Source organism: Zootoca vivipara, chromosome 2 (assembly GCF_963506605.1).
Source record: "Zootoca vivipara chromosome 2, rZooViv1.1, whole genome shotgun sequence".
Taxonomy (NCBI): domain Eukaryota; kingdom Metazoa; phylum Chordata; class Lepidosauria; order Squamata; family Lacertidae; genus Zootoca; species Zootoca vivipara.
Window position 1 is genome coordinate 49,852,402 of NC_083277.1, and position 15,241 is coordinate 49,867,642.

Sequence of the window (15,241 nt, forward strand, 5' to 3'; positions counted from 1 at the left end):
TGGCTTGCACTGTGGAAAGGCAACATACAAATAAAGTTAGGGGTGGTTGGATGCCATGTTAGTACAGGTGCACTTGAATGATAATTCACCAAAGAGGCAGAATAAGCCATGAGACAGAATAATCAAATATACTTTATTATTACAGAAACAGAAAGGTCAGTTAATTGCAGGGTTGCTAACCTTTTTGGGCTTGTGTGCACATCTAGAATTTTGAGAGTGCCTCTGACACTACCCCTCTGGTGGTTCCCCTCTTCCCCCCCCCAACACTGTGCGTTTCCATGGCATCTGGGAAAGAGTTGGATCCAGTAGAATTAAATGTTCATTATTTTAGACAGTATCCCCCCTCCCCCACACCATCAAAATTAAAGCTTAACAGTAAGTAGACTGCCGAGTAAAAGATTTGGTACTTGCCAGCACCACAGAAACTTTGACCCAAGCCAAAGCATGGATCCTCATGGATTTTACACAACAAAGCCAACAACAAACACTGACAATTCTGTGGACACAGAGGTGACCTATGATTTGATAGTGGCTTTGAAGGAGTCCCTTTTAAAAATGACACAAGCCCTTGAATTCGTGTTTTGGAAAAGAAGCTGACCTGTGGTGTCTATGACTCAAGTCAATGGAGACATCTGTGATCTATGAATTGGTAGTGTTCAGTAGGAGCAAGAATGATATGCCATTCCAAGAGGAGCTGTCTACCGTGTTTGAGCTCATGCACATTTGGCACTCTGTATTTCTCCTGATTCCTGCCCGGGCTACTCCATTTCCCTCCCTCCCTCCCTCCCTCATACAGTCATACCTCGGTTTAAGTACGCCTCGGTTTGAGTATTTTCAGTTTAAGTACTCCGCGGACCTGTCTGGAACAGATTAATCCACTTTCCATTACTTTCAATGGGAAAGTTCGCTTCAGGTTAAGTACGGACTTCCAGAACCAATTACACACCTCTAGGGGTAGGCTGGGTGGCGTGGGGCGCTGGGCTGGCAGGGAGGCGCTGCGTGGCAAAGCCGCGCAGAAGCTATGCTGCATGTTGCACCTGCCCACCTGGGCGGGGGCGCTGGAGCGATCGCCACACCACGGCACCAGGGCCCTGCAATTACACTCATACCTCGGGTTAAGTACGCTTCAGGTTGAGTACTCCACAGACCCTTCTGGAACAGATTAATCCACTTTCCATTACTTTCAATGGGAAAGTTCGCTTCAGGTTAAGTACGCTTCAGGTTGAGTACTCCACAGACCCTTCTGGAACAGATTAATCCACTTTCCATTACTTTCAATGGGAAAGTTCAATGGGAAAGTTACTTCAATGGGAAAGTTCGCTTCAGGTTAAGTACGCTTCAGGTTGAGTACTCCACAGACCCTTCTGGAACGGATTAATCCACTTTCCATTACTTTCAATGGGAAAGTTCGCTTCAGGTTAAGTACGCTTCAGGTTAAGTACAGACTTCCGGAACCAATTGTGTTTGTAAACTGAGGTACCACTGAGGTATTGCAGTTCACTCCCTTTTATCCTGTCTTCCCCCCTTTCCCTCCTACCCTCTCAGTTGCTCCACTTTCTGTTCAGCTATTGATCTGAGCCTTGAAAAATATGTAGAGGAGATGGGAAAGAGGGTCACTCTTCCAGCTTAACTCCTTAAGCTCCATATACTTGTCAGTGCGGAAAATAGGTAACCCTCCTCAGTATTTCAAGGAAGGTGGGCTTTGAGGCTTCATGGGCACCTCAAAAGTGTCATTGTACCCACAAGGACCATGTTGGCAACCCCAGATATTCAGATTGGTCTAGCACCAACTATGTGAGTAAGTGGTACGAAGGACAGAGGGGACCAGGACATTATTAATATTATTTATTCAATTTATCTACAGCCCTTTACAAAATATCTTAGGGCAGCGTTCAACACTAGAAACATATTACAAAACATCAATGGAAAAAATACAGTAGTAAAAAGTATACTGACAGATAGCCTAATAGCAAAATAATTACAATAATAACAGACGTACAGAGTGAGAAGGAGTAATGTGCTTTGAGAAGACTGGAGAAAGATGGGCACCAAATAATGAGATTGGAGGGCCAATAGGCACCAGCTGTATGTGCAGAATCAAACTGGGATTAGAGATTAAGTTCAGGTGCCTAAAGTAATATAGGTTACTGGTTTGCTTGGAGAGCAGAAAGGATGAAAAAACTAGAAAATTAAAGAGGGGAAAAGAACCCAGAACATGGTTGTTATCAATTCCCAGGGTAGTCAATATGTTGTCATCCTGATATAGTTTGACTCCATCTCCCATCAGCCCTGACCATTGGTCATGCAGACTGGAGCTGATGGGAGATGGAGTGCAGTAACATTTGGAGAGCACCATATTGCTGACTTATCAGCACTTGAGGGAGGATGCTGTAGATCCTTGACCAGTCTGCAATAGGGTAACTGGTGGGCAAGCCTTTTTGGGTGAAGGTATAGAAGAGGAACTCAAGGCTGCTGTTTCCCTTGGAACCCTGATGAAGAGTACAAAATAATAAAGAGAGTTGGGGAAGAACCAGTGAAGAAGGTAGGAAGGGTGAGCAGAGCTAGCTAACTTGACTGAGCATGGCCTGAGCACTGCTTTTAGTTTTTAATCCTTTTAGATTTTGGTTATTTTGGTTATGAGAGGGAGCAATTTTCCTAGATATTTATTTTAAAGCACCTGTAATTTGCTTAATATTTAAAAATCTCTAAGCAGTGTGCAATATTAAAAACATCCAATATCATTAAAACAAAAAAATCAGCCTAAAGCTAATAAAACTACAGTATAAAAGCATTCTAAAACAAAACCAATAATGCAGGAGATAAACGAGGAGAGCATCTAAAACAGTAGAGGCCTACCATGGATGACAAGTGCAGAACTGTGTAAGGTGCATTAAGGGGTTCTGTGTGCATCATTTGAAGGGAGAACATTAACCAAGATGGGTGATAATGGGTATTACCTGTTTACTAGTACTTGCAGTGCCTTAGGCATGGAGCTTCCTCTAGGCCAGGGCTCAGAAACCAATTAAAAGGTGCCTAGGCAAGAAATGAAGATGTTTTCCTATTCTGGAGTTCTCAGTCACTTCTGCTGTAGATGTTAATGACTGATTTCGTTCTGGCTCCCTAAGCATAAGCTTAGTTCGCCTTCCCAGACAGTGCTGAATTTTTTTGAGTCAAAAGTGCTGAGATATAATGAAAAGAGTGGTGAGGTTGAATTTAGGGGACTGTTCTGTGTGAGAGAGTGGCTGGCAGCAATGCAGTTCATTGTTAATACTGCCGGTCATAGGTGAGGATGAAGCTTGTTTGGATTCCTAGTTGTTTTTTTTTTAAAAACTCTTCTAATTATCAGATTGCAACAGTCACCTTAGACCTCATGCCAGAACAAATCCATGGCTCTGTTGCATGTATTAATGTTCTTAATGTTCTCTTGAGTTGCAGGCAAACTGGTTGCACTTTGAAATGTTCATTACCTACTTAAATAAAATGCTTGCACATACAGTATGATTCATACTGTGTATCTGAAGAAGTGTGCATGCACACGAAAGCTCATACCTATGACAAACTTAGTTGGTCTCTAAGGTGCTACTGGAAGGTTTTTTTTAGTTTTTATTTAGTATGATTCATGTTAGAGCAGGGGCTTTTGTCTTCAGTTTTAACTCCCACTCACCCAAAGCACACTGAGCACAGCTAATGGCAATACGTTATTTCCCCTCAATTTTTAAATCAGGTGGTTGGAAGTTTCTGCTGGCAATCCCAGAAATTGGACATTTGCAGGGCCTGGCTGATAGAATCTGCTGCCATCCCATGACCACCTCAGCAAAGGGACATTTTTTCCTGCCCCACCCCCTTACAACCTGAGCGGTGGAGTTGTATAAACCCCAGCGCTGCCAGTGATTAGGGTTGCAGTCCAATTTGACTACCCCTCTGGAGATTTAAAGTGGTTTAGGCTGCAATCCGATATACACTTACCGTCCAATTTTAACTCAACGGGGATCACTTCTGAGTTGACATGCACAGGATTGCACGGTTAGCAATGTTGGATTTTTTTTAAAAAAAGTCATTAAGGACTCTTACCGATCTTCCACACTGAGCTCTCGGCCCTCTCCTAAAACTACAGCTCCCAAAATAAGGCGTAACAAACCAGTGAATGGCTGTATTCCGCCCCCGCCCCCCCGGATAGTTGCGGATTAGCTTGAACACATTACTGGAGACGTTAATTGGCATTTAAAAAGCGGGTTGGTGCTTGCCTTTACCCATATGCGCCTACCTGCGAGTAAACACAATGGGCCCCAATGCGGCTTTTAGTCCTGCGGAGCGCGCTGCGCCTCGCCTTGTGTTACCCCAGCCCGTTTCTAAAGCCTGCGCGGCCAAGGCAGCCCTTTGTCTCCGCGAAGCGCGTAGGGGGCGGAGCCCAGCCTCGGCCCTCGCGCGCATTGCTTCGTTCCCGAGTTGAGGGCGAGTCTTCCTGCTCCGCAACTTGTTCCCCGCGCTGGCCTGAGGGGGCGGAGCGTCCTGCAGGCCCCGCCCTCCGGTGGCCTTGCCAGCACCACCACCCCCCTGTCGCCGAGGATCCAGGACACGCGTCGGCTGGCTGGCTGTCGGCGCCGCCGCACCTTCCCGGATCTTCCTTGGAGCTTGTCGCAGCAGGCGGAACCGCAGGAGAGAGAGCCCCCAATGCGAGAATGGCGTCTCCGCCGACTCGAGAACTCACGCAGAACCCCCTGCAGAAGATCTGGGTGCCTTACAATAACGGGCTGCCTGCAAAGCACAGTGCGCAGCGAGGCGGTGAGTGAGCGAGCGAGCAAGCAAGTAGTGGCGGGCAGATCTCGGGGCGCCTTGGATTGCGGGGACACCGGAGTTGCATCAGCTCGGAGCCTGCGGGGGTGGTTGCCGAGGATTGAGGAAGCAGGACGTGGTAGCGGAGGCCTCTTGAGGGAAGAGGGGAACGAGAGGCAATGCAAAAATCTTAACACCTCAGCAGAAAGAATAGGAAAGCCGGCGTCTTCCGAAGAGAGGCGGGGTAGCTGGTTGACCCTCCCTCCGCTGGTGCCGGGAGTTGCTGTGCTCCTCGCTGCCGGAGCGCCGTGCCCAACGCATGTCCATTAGGGTCCTGGAGAGGCACAGCTCAGAGGGATCGAAGCGATGCCCTCTGAGTGCCCGTTATTCTTGGCGCAAGGGCGTCGCGACTCATACAGGCTCTCGAAATATTTGCTAGCTGCGACCCACCTTCATAGCTGCCAAGTTATCCCTTTTTTAAAGGGATTTTCCCTTATGCTGAATAGGCTTCCTCACGAGAAAAGGGAAAACTTGGCAGCTATGTCCACCTTCTGGTGGGCTGCAGTAAAAAGTAGTACATAGAATGTGTTTCGCCTTAAAGATCCTGCCAATAAATACGATAACTTCCACCTTTTGGGAGGAAATCAGGTGGTTTCTCCCTACTCTTGACATCGACCCCCCTTGCCAAGTGTACTGCCCCCCTGTCCCTCAGCCTCCGTGTACCTCAGCTCTCTTGCACACTCTTTGCTTTCTAGTACAGTAAAAGAAAGAAAAGAAAAGCTATAGCAGGAGCAACATGAACAACAACAAAAAAGGCAAGGGGGAGATAATACGCAGAGGTGCCTTGCCTTTCAGCACCAGTGTTATTAGGCGGAATTCAGCTTTTGACAAAATACCTCACCAAAGACCACCTCACCTCAGACCAAAGCTTGTTAAGTAAGCTTAGCAGTCAGTGAATAGGAGGAAAAGGACCTCTCAAGGATCATAAATGGGTTACTGCTGCTGGAAGCAAAGAGTAGAAATAAATGAACAGTTCTCTGAATGCAGTGAAGTAGAAAGCGGAGTCCCCCAAGGATCGATATTGGGACCTGTGATTTTTAACTTACTCATAAAAGATCTAGAGTTAGGACTGAACAGGTGTTAGGGGTCCAGAACCTCAGTTAGCTATGTATTTTTATGTATTTTTATTGATTATTGGGGGCAACTGTTCCTCCCTGCCCCCCTGTGGCTACGCTCATGGTGAGCAGTGAGGTGGCTAAGTTTGTTGATGATACTAATTTTTTCAGAGTCCTTAAAACAAATAGAGACTGCAAAGAGTGCCAAAGGTAAAATGGCAAATGCAATTGAATGTAAACAAGTGTAAATTTACACATGGTGGGGCTGAAGATCTTAGTTTTACATCAGGCATCCCCAAACTGTGGCCCTCCAGATGTTTTGGCCTACAACTCCCATGATCCCTAGCTAACAGGACCAGTGGTCAGGGATGATGGGGATTGTAGTCCAAAACATCTGGAGGGCCGAAGTTTGGGGATGCCTGTTTTAAATACATGCTCTTGGGGTCTGAACTGGAGTTGATGGACTAAGAACAAGACCTTGGGGTCTTAGTAGGTGGTTCAATGAATATGTTGACCCAGTATGCTGCAGTGGTGATGAAAAAGGAAAATTCCTTGCTAGGGATCATTAGGGAAGGAAAACAAAACTGCCAGTATCAAAAATCCGTCAAAAATCTCTGGTATAACCGTATTTGGAATACTGTATAGTTCTGGTTGCCTCACCTCAAAAATGATATTGTAGATTGGGAAAAGGTTCAAAAAGAGGCAACTAAAATGATTAAGGGGATGGAGGGAAGGTTGCAGCATCTGTGACTGTTTAGAGAAAAGGTAAGATTTGATATGATAGAAATGTACAGTACATGGACAGGCATGGCATGTAGAGAGAAAACTTTTTCTCCCTCTCTCATAACACTAAAACGTATGGCCATCCAGTGAAACTGAATGATGGAAGAATCAGGACAGATAAAAGAAAGTATTTCTTCATGCAGGGAGTGCATAATTAAACTATGGTATCCGCTCCCATAGGAGGCCGTGATGGCTACCAACCTAGATGACTTTAAAAGAGGATTTAGATACATTAATGGAGATGGCTATCGAAAGCTACTAGACATGATGGCTATGCCCTGCCTCCACAATTGTAAGCAGTAATGATTCTAAACACCAGTTGCTGGAAACCACAGGATGGGAAAGTGCTCAGATCCTTGCTATGTGTTTCCCACAGGCATCTGGTTGGCCACTGTGAGAACAGGATGCTAGACTAGATGGGCCATTGGCCTAATCTAACAGGCTGTTATTCAGTGATCCTACGTGTGGCCTTCTGGGACTCTGGGTTTCTCAGGCCTGTGGATTTCTTGCTTCTGCACCAAGGAACATGTGCAGGCAATGGGTGTCAATATTCTTGGTTTGGTTACGTTCCAGTAATAAATACCAAACAACTGGAAAATGAGGCAAATCCTGGGGAGAAAAGGGCTCCCTGTAAGCTGGATATCTGTTCACCTATAGCAGAATGCCTACTTTGTCCCATAGTCACCCACCCAAAAAATCAGATGTATTGGCAGGTGCGAGCTGTGACGAAACTCCCTTCTCTATTACTAACAGTGTGCTGAAGGAATTTAGTTATTGTTCAAACAACCCACTATTCCTTCTTTCTCCCAAATAAACTCCCTGTTTTTATATGGGTTTGCTAGTACATAGAGTACAGTTCCAGCTTTCCAAATAACGTGGCTCTATATCCTTAAAAAACTCCAGGCAAATATTACAGGAACAATCTTGTGCCCTCAGTAAGGTTTCCCTCTCAACTCAGGTTCACCTCAGCACTTTAGCCACTGCAAGGCACTCTTTCCCTCCACTTGCCTCCTCTGTGCGTGACTTTGAGATGCAAACTATCCACCTGCTCCTCAGGCTTAGTTTTATCTCCCCTCTTCAGTCACCACCCTTTTGAGTTTAGGTACGTTGCTGGAATAAGGAGGAACATCCAATTTGACACAACATAGGTGAAAGCTTTATTTAACTGGAGAACATGTATATTTCTTTATGGTTTCATTTGTTTAAACTCTTAGTTCATCATCTTCTTTTCATATAACACAGAGGCTTGTTAACACAGCTCCTGCATCCCTCTCTGACACTACTCCCCACCTGCCAACTGCCAACCGCCAACTGCCAACTCCCAACTGCCATTTAGAATGCCATCTAGCTCCGCCTCCCAAGGAACACCTGCCTATAATGGGAGTGATAGATTAACCCATGATGAACCGGAATCATCATCAGGCACCATTCCGCCACTCGAGCCATCATAGATTGAAAGAATGAGTGTGCCTGCCTGCCTGTCTATTGGAGTCATATATAATCAAATTGGCTTTCACTTAAGAGGATACTCTTGTCTCAAGATTACATAGATTCCTATCCCCTTTGGCAATTTCTTTTCTCCAAAAATCTATTTCTGGAAGCTTACAGATGCCTTCTGCTCCTTTGTTGTACTACCTTTGACCTTATCAGGTATATAAGCCCCCATGTTGGCTGCAGCCATTGAAAAAAATAACAACAGCATATGCCCAGCATGACACTTGGCAGGTTGCAGTGTTAAGCCATGAGCAGTGCAAGTCACTTCTGTGCCCATGTCTAAAATGGTGGTGTGGATTGCTACTTGTCCTACCGTAGCTAAGTGATCAAATGGTTATTTGCATCTCTGATACACATGGCATGTTGTTATGATCTGAATGGCAGTGGTCCCCAAACAGTTTACAAAGGAATATACAATTTTTTAAATCTAATTCCTGATATGAAAGTAAAAAGCACCACTCTTGGGTCTTTTTTTTTTCCCCTCAACGCTTATCTTTGGCTTGCATGCTCCTCCATAAGTTTGGGAGTTACTCTTCCATACGTTTGGGAGTTACTTATGTTATTTATTACATTTATATATATATATGTTTTGAACAGAGTGATTTATTACCACAGAGGCTGAAGGCTAGGAAAATAAAGATAAAAATTGAACGAGCTTTTAAAGAGTGTCATTGAACTGACTAACAGGGGGTGGGGTGGGGAGAGAAACTACTCTGAGCTTAAGTTGAAGCATTAATGATGAAAGAGTGTGATATCCATCTGCTATCGTTTTCGGTAATCTAATCCTGAAGATGTTTTGTACTAAGCCAAAACTGAGTGCAACCTGGCCTTTCTATAATTGGCATGAACCAAAGTTATTTTTGAGTTAATCTTTCAGGTTGTTTTAAGATCTGCACAGCCCTGGAACCTGTGCATGAATGTGGAGTTGAATAAATTTATACAGCAGTTTGGCCCCATTTTGGCAGTATTCCAGAAGGATTTGGCTGGTTAATGGTTTCAAATAGCTTCTTGTTGGAATTATTTGAATTAGTGCTTCTTGGCACAGTTTAACACTTTAACCCCGGTAGTGCTTTAAGTGTGCATTTGAAATAAGATATGGTCAAAATAATGGAATATTTCTGTTAAGACTACGGGAGGGGGGGGGTTAGGCCTGTTCTGAACCAGCAGACATACGTGTAAGATCTTAAAGGTAGTACCAAGTATAAAATAAATGCCCAGATGGTGCAGTTTCTAAGGCTGGGATGGGGAGCCTGTGACTCTCCAGCTGTTGGACTGCAACTCCCACCAGCTCCAGTCACCACGGTGTGTCATCAAGGATGATGTAGGCCTACAACATCTGAGAAGAGCACAGGTTCTTCCTTCCTATCCTAAGGAGACTGGCACATGAACAAATAGCAGACATGCCACTTCAGACCTTTGGTCCATCTAGCCCTTTTATGGTCTATTCTGATGAGTAATGGTTCTCAAGCAGGGACATCAATTGCTTCCTGATACTTTCAGCTGGAGGTGTTGGGTATAGAAACTGGACCCTTCTGCAGGCATGTGCTCTGCCACCAAACTTTGGCCCCTCTCTATAGCAGTAGTGCAGGGCTGTCAAACATTTATCATAGTGGATGTCTCTAAACTTCAGGAAAACAATTGTCCAGGCCTTCCCCTCATGTGAAAATGGACGTGGGGAGAGAGAGAGAGAGAGTTTGGGTTGTGATGGTTATCTTTGTCCTTGTCTTGGAGCATGCTGGTGAAAGTAAAGAGGAATGAATGGGGTTACTATGTCTACAGTAGCTGAGTAAAAGAGTTCAATTAAAAATAGATGACTGACCCATAAATGTTTTTCCACCGTTTGACACTCAGTGCAAAGGTAGGGACTTTTGAAGCCTGGCCAAAAAAAGAGAGGAGGACTGAAGGGAAGTATGGGCTCAATGGCAACTGTTTACAGAGGCTGGCTTTACTACTGAGATGAGGAACCTATTGCCTTCCAGGTAATATACTGTACATTAAGTGTTTCCAACACATAGAGAAACACTTTGTGTAGTAGAAAAAGACAAAGTATTATTTAGCATTCTGTCCTTGAGGTTGTTGTCTGAACGCAACACTGCCCCAAGCTGACCACCAAGTAACCAAGAGTAAAACTGCTAAAGGGAAAGTTTTGTGGCTGTTGTGCTGGATTTCAGTAATTGCTGGCTGACACGGAAACACTCGGGGGGGGGGTGTTGTTGTGTGCACTGGGATAACAGGTTTATTTGTCTAGCTCTTTGGCAAGTTGTTTAATCTGATGTGAAAAAGGACCTTGTCATTTAGTGACTGGCTAATTGAACAGGATGGGTTCAAAGGCAGATAAATGCAAGCTTACAGTGGCAGTTAATAAGAAGCTGATTAAGCGCTTTACCTTTTGAAAGTATGAAAGTGTTTGTTGTTGTCATTGATAAAGTCCGTGGACTATTAAACTTTGGAATGTTTTTCTAGAACACAGGTTCTCATTACTTTTACAACAACATATTAAAATTCAGTTTATTACTCCACTCAAGTAATGGTCATTGTATCATAGTTCTAATGCAGGCTGTAGAAATACAGGGAGACACATAAGGTTAAACCAAACTATGGCTTAGTGCCAACAAGCAAAGGTGCAGGTTTCTGGACTGAATATTGCAGCTGCTTCACTCCTGTCCTGGTACTGCTGCTGCACTTAGTATTACATCATAGCTGGCCTGGGAGTGACAAACTAAGAGTTTGGGTACATACACAACACCTAAGACAAGCCATGGCTTAGATGCTGGCTTCAGTGTTTACTCTCGGAGGCCTATCTGTTCATTTGTGCTAAGCCGTGGTTTGATTTAGTGCTGCATGCAAACTGGGGACAGCCATTCTGACAAGGAAATCTAACACATCCTTATCTGTTATAGGAGCAATGGCAATTTAGTTTTATGATGAAATACAGGGCAGTCTTAAGCATATCCGCTGCTATGGTGCGAAGATCCCTCCAGCTCCCCCCCCCTTTCCCAGAGTTGCCGACCTTTTTTAGGGAGACTTCGCTGCCGGCGACATGCCCAGCTTAGTGGGGCCGGAGGAGCTGGGCAGCGGCTGGAGGGCAGTCCCTCCAGCGGGGAAGAGGCGGAGGCTGGATGCGGCAGCTCCCGGTTCAGCTGGACGCTTCGTGCCATGGTGGCCACGGCGGGCGGAGGATCCGGGTGCGGAACTGCTTCGGCATGGCATGGCAGAGGCAGGCGAAGGTGGTGAGCTGATGCCGGGAGGCGCTGCATCCAGCCTCCGCCTTTTCCCTGGCACCCTCCAGAACTTTGTGCCCTGTGCCACCAGCCTCTATGGGTAAGACGCCCCTGATGAAATAGTGCAAGAATTTTGTTTTGTGAAGAAATAGTGCAAGAAATGACAAGCATCATTGGGAAAACAACTCCTATGAAAGGAATAGCAGTGTCAATGCAGCAGTTAAATATTGCTTTGCCTGACTTTGCTTTATTTACTGCGGGTGTTGGAGCAGGGGAGTGAGAGATAGCTGGTGCAGATGTAATCTAATACCAGCCCTTTACTAGAGTCATTGACACTGTGCTGAATGTTGAAGGAAGCACACTGAAGCTATTACTTAGTTGAATAGGGGCAACACCTAGCTGATTATCCCGGTTCGTTAAATGTTACTTTTTTTCAGAAGATCTGTTGAATAAAACCATGAAATGTGCAACGGAGCTGTTTAACCTTGCAATGTAACGATTAGAATTATTACCTGACATCTAGAACCACTATCAGCTTAACATTCACCACTGGGTTAATAGATACATATTTCAGAAGTGACTGTTTGCCTAGGATTAAGTAGAAAAACAGGAAGACGAGATAGGATAGCAGGCAGGAAACAGAAGTAGCTACATCAGCTACATCACCAACCTTGTGCTTTGCAGCACAGCTGGAGCTGATGGAAATTGTAATCCAAATCATTTGGAGCCCCCCCCCCGGTTGGTTTTTGCCCTCTACTGGGCAAAAATACCCACAAAGTATGGGCCTGAGGATCAGATATCACTTCCATCCCCCAACATCCTGCATGCTGACTTACCATTTCCATTACAAAAGTCACTTACCAGAAATATTCAGTATTTGGTTTATTGATGATACCTTTGAAGACTAAAAACCTTCATAATTGTGCCTTGCGTTTCTCAGTCACCTGTTATGGCTTATAGTTACTCTTTGTGGTTTCTCTACCGTTCTGCATGTGGTTCCATGTTTAAAAATGTCCAGACCTAAGCCAATGGACTTCTTAGAGTGCAGGCTATAAGATTTGTCTTATGAAAAATATTCTTTTGGGCCTTAGAATCATAGTATTGTAGAGTTGGAAGGGACTGCCGGGATCATCTTCTAGCCCAAACCCCTGCAATGCATGGAGAATAAAAACAAGAAGTCTCATGACACCTTAAACCACCCTTCCCCAACCGGGGCCCTGAAGGTGTTTTGAACTACAACTCCCATCAACCCCCAGCCCCATAGCCATGATAGCTTGGACTGACAGGAGATGTACTCAAAACACGAGAAGGGCACCCAGTTGGGGAAAGCTGCTTTAAAGACCAGTAAAGATGCCTGCCTTACAGGGGGTTATGGAATCATAGAATTGTGGAGTTGGAAGGGACCCCAAGGGCCATCTAGTCCAATGGAGGAATCTCAACATGACAGATGACCATTCAACCACTGTTTAAAAGCCTCCAAGGAAGAAGAGCCGGCCACCTCCCAAGGGAGACCGTTCCACGGTTGAACAGCTCTTACTGTCAGAACCTTCTTCCTGATGTTTAGTCAGAATCTCATTTATTGTAACTTGAATCCATTGTATTGGGTCCTACATTCTGGAGCAGGAGAAAACAAACTTGTTCCATCCTCCATGTGATAACTCTTTAGCTATTTGAAGGTGGCTATCATATCTCCTCTCAGTCTCCGTCAACCGTTCCTCATAAGGGTTGGTTTCCCAATCCTTGATCATCTCGGTTGCTCTCCTTTTCACACATTCTAGCTTGTCAACATCCTTCTTAAATTGTGATGACCAGAACTGGACACAGTACTCAGCTGTGGTCTGACCAAGGCAGAATAGAGTGGTAATATTACTTCCTTTGATCTGGACACTATACTTCCATTGATGCAGCTTAGATTAGCGTTAGCTGGTTTTTGCTGCTACATCACACTTTTGACTTTTGTTAAGCTTGTGGTCTACTAAGACCCCTAGTTCCCTACAATTAAGTTTACAAAAAAGCACTAGTCCATAAGTACTATAGAGTTCCTATGCGCAAATAATATCTGTGCTAGTCGTGGTGGCCTTCCTTACCTGGAAGCAATTTTTACTTACTACATATTATTAGATGAGTAATTATTTAAAAGCTTGAAATAAAATACCGGGTATGTGTGCATATTTGACAGGTTTCATACTTTAGTTTAAGATCAGTTTCTCTGTTTTGGTCTCTTAAGCAGTGTTAGAAACTGGGATAGAAAAGCTAGGAGCCAAATGGCTTCTGGGACCTGGGTTGTGAGCGCCAAAACAGAATTTCTAGTTGTCATGTTCCGGGGGGGGGGGGGGGGGGAGTCGGCAACACTTTTTTATTTATTATTTTGATAAGCATGGATTAATATGCAATTTACATAAGTGACACATTGTTAATATCACATTTTTAGCAGAACTTTTTAATACATGTTTGATTTGCTGTTTACAATAAAAATATTGGTACCATACTTAATTTTCAAAGCACCCTACTCTTTATTGTTAAATTCCTTAACATATTGTGTCTACTAGCTCACCTTTGTGGAGCCCGAGGGAGGCTGCCCAGCTATTTCTGACTACAGTTGAACAGCTCCTTCCAGGACCTCTTAGCAGGGGTCAGCAAACTTTTTCAGCAGGGGGCCGGTCCACTGTCCCTCAGACCTTGTGGGGGGCCGGACTATATTTTGAAGAAAAAAATAGAACGAATTCCTATGCCCCACAAATAACCCAGAGATGCATATTAAATAAAAGCACACATTCTACTCATGTAAAAACACCAGGCAGGCCCCCAAAAATAACCCAGAGATGCATTTTAAATAAAAGGACACATTCTACTCATGTAAAAACATGCTTGATTCCCGGACCATCTGCGGGCTGGATTTAAAAGGCGATTGGGCCGGATCCGGCCCCCGGGCCTTAGTTTGGGGACAGACCCCTGTCTTGCAGTATAAAGTAGTGTGCTTTTTCTGCACTCAGTCAACAAAAGTACTGTACTTAGTGAGGGAGACTAAAATGGGACTGATAATCCAGTGCTTCTTAACCTGTTTATGGACATGATGTGCCTTTCACAGGTTTGCACTTTGTTCCTTCTTGTTTTTGTTTTTCGACACATGCTTCTGTTGTCACATACCAAAATTATTTGAAAAGACTGTTGCACAACATTTCAGGCGCTTTCCTAAGTGAGTGGTTGACACATGGATATAGCATTGCACATTGTTTGTTTTGTAGTTTTGAATTCTGTTAAGTTCTAAAGTTAGATTGCTTGTACTGAATTTGCCCTTAGCAAAGGTGTTAATGTAATCAGAGATGCTGAAGTTTGCTTTAGAATTTCAGCTGATGGTTGTTTCTCAGTAACCCTCTTTTCAAGTTAGCCATAACAGTATGCTTGACCTTTTTGCTGAATTTGGGACACTGTGTGATTATATTGAATACTGAAAAATACTGTTTATGTCAGGAAGAGAGAGATATGTTCACTTAGGCAGTTAGCACAGGCTAGGGACTCCTGAAAGAATAATAACTGTATTGATTGCAAACAAAAGTTTTTAAGTGGATTAAATCCATTTATCAGTTTTCTACCTGTTTTCTACCCTGCCTTTATAGGATTGAGAAAAACTGAAAAGATGTCTCAAGGGGGGAAACCTTTGCCTTTACAGAAATTTAAGAATAAACATGTAGAACTGATAGCAAGGATTAGGAATGTGTTAGATTTCTAAGCATCTCTTCTCTTCTGATAAAAGTAAAATGTATCTTTGTACAGTTCATCCAGTTAGGCAGGCTTCTTTTTGCCGGGAAAACATCAAGAGTTGTGTCAACAACAAGAAAAAAAACCCCACAGTGG

At 44.2% G+C, this 15,241-nt stretch overlaps 1 protein-coding gene across 4 annotated transcripts in view; it reads left to right on the plus strand.

The window, feature by feature from the left end:
• Nucleotides 1-15,241, plus strand: part of PFKFB4 (6-phosphofructo-2-kinase/fructose-2,6-biphosphatase 4) — an 81,733-nt gene that overhangs the window by 37,020 nt on the left and 29,472 nt on the right. The window contains exon 1 of one of the 4 annotated variants that reach the window (XM_060271498.1): nucleotides 4,451-4,782. The exons of 1 other annotated variant lie outside the window; for it this stretch is intronic. In XM_060271498.1, coding sequence (XP_060127481.1) covers nucleotides 4,680-4,782 — 103 coding nt within the window. In that variant the 5' untranslated portion in view covers nucleotides 4,451-4,679. Of the gene's footprint in view, nucleotides 1-4,450; nucleotides 4,783-15,241 lie in introns of those variants that run through there. 2 more of the 4 variants (XM_035106178.2, XM_035106177.2) reach the window with 2 other exon arrangements.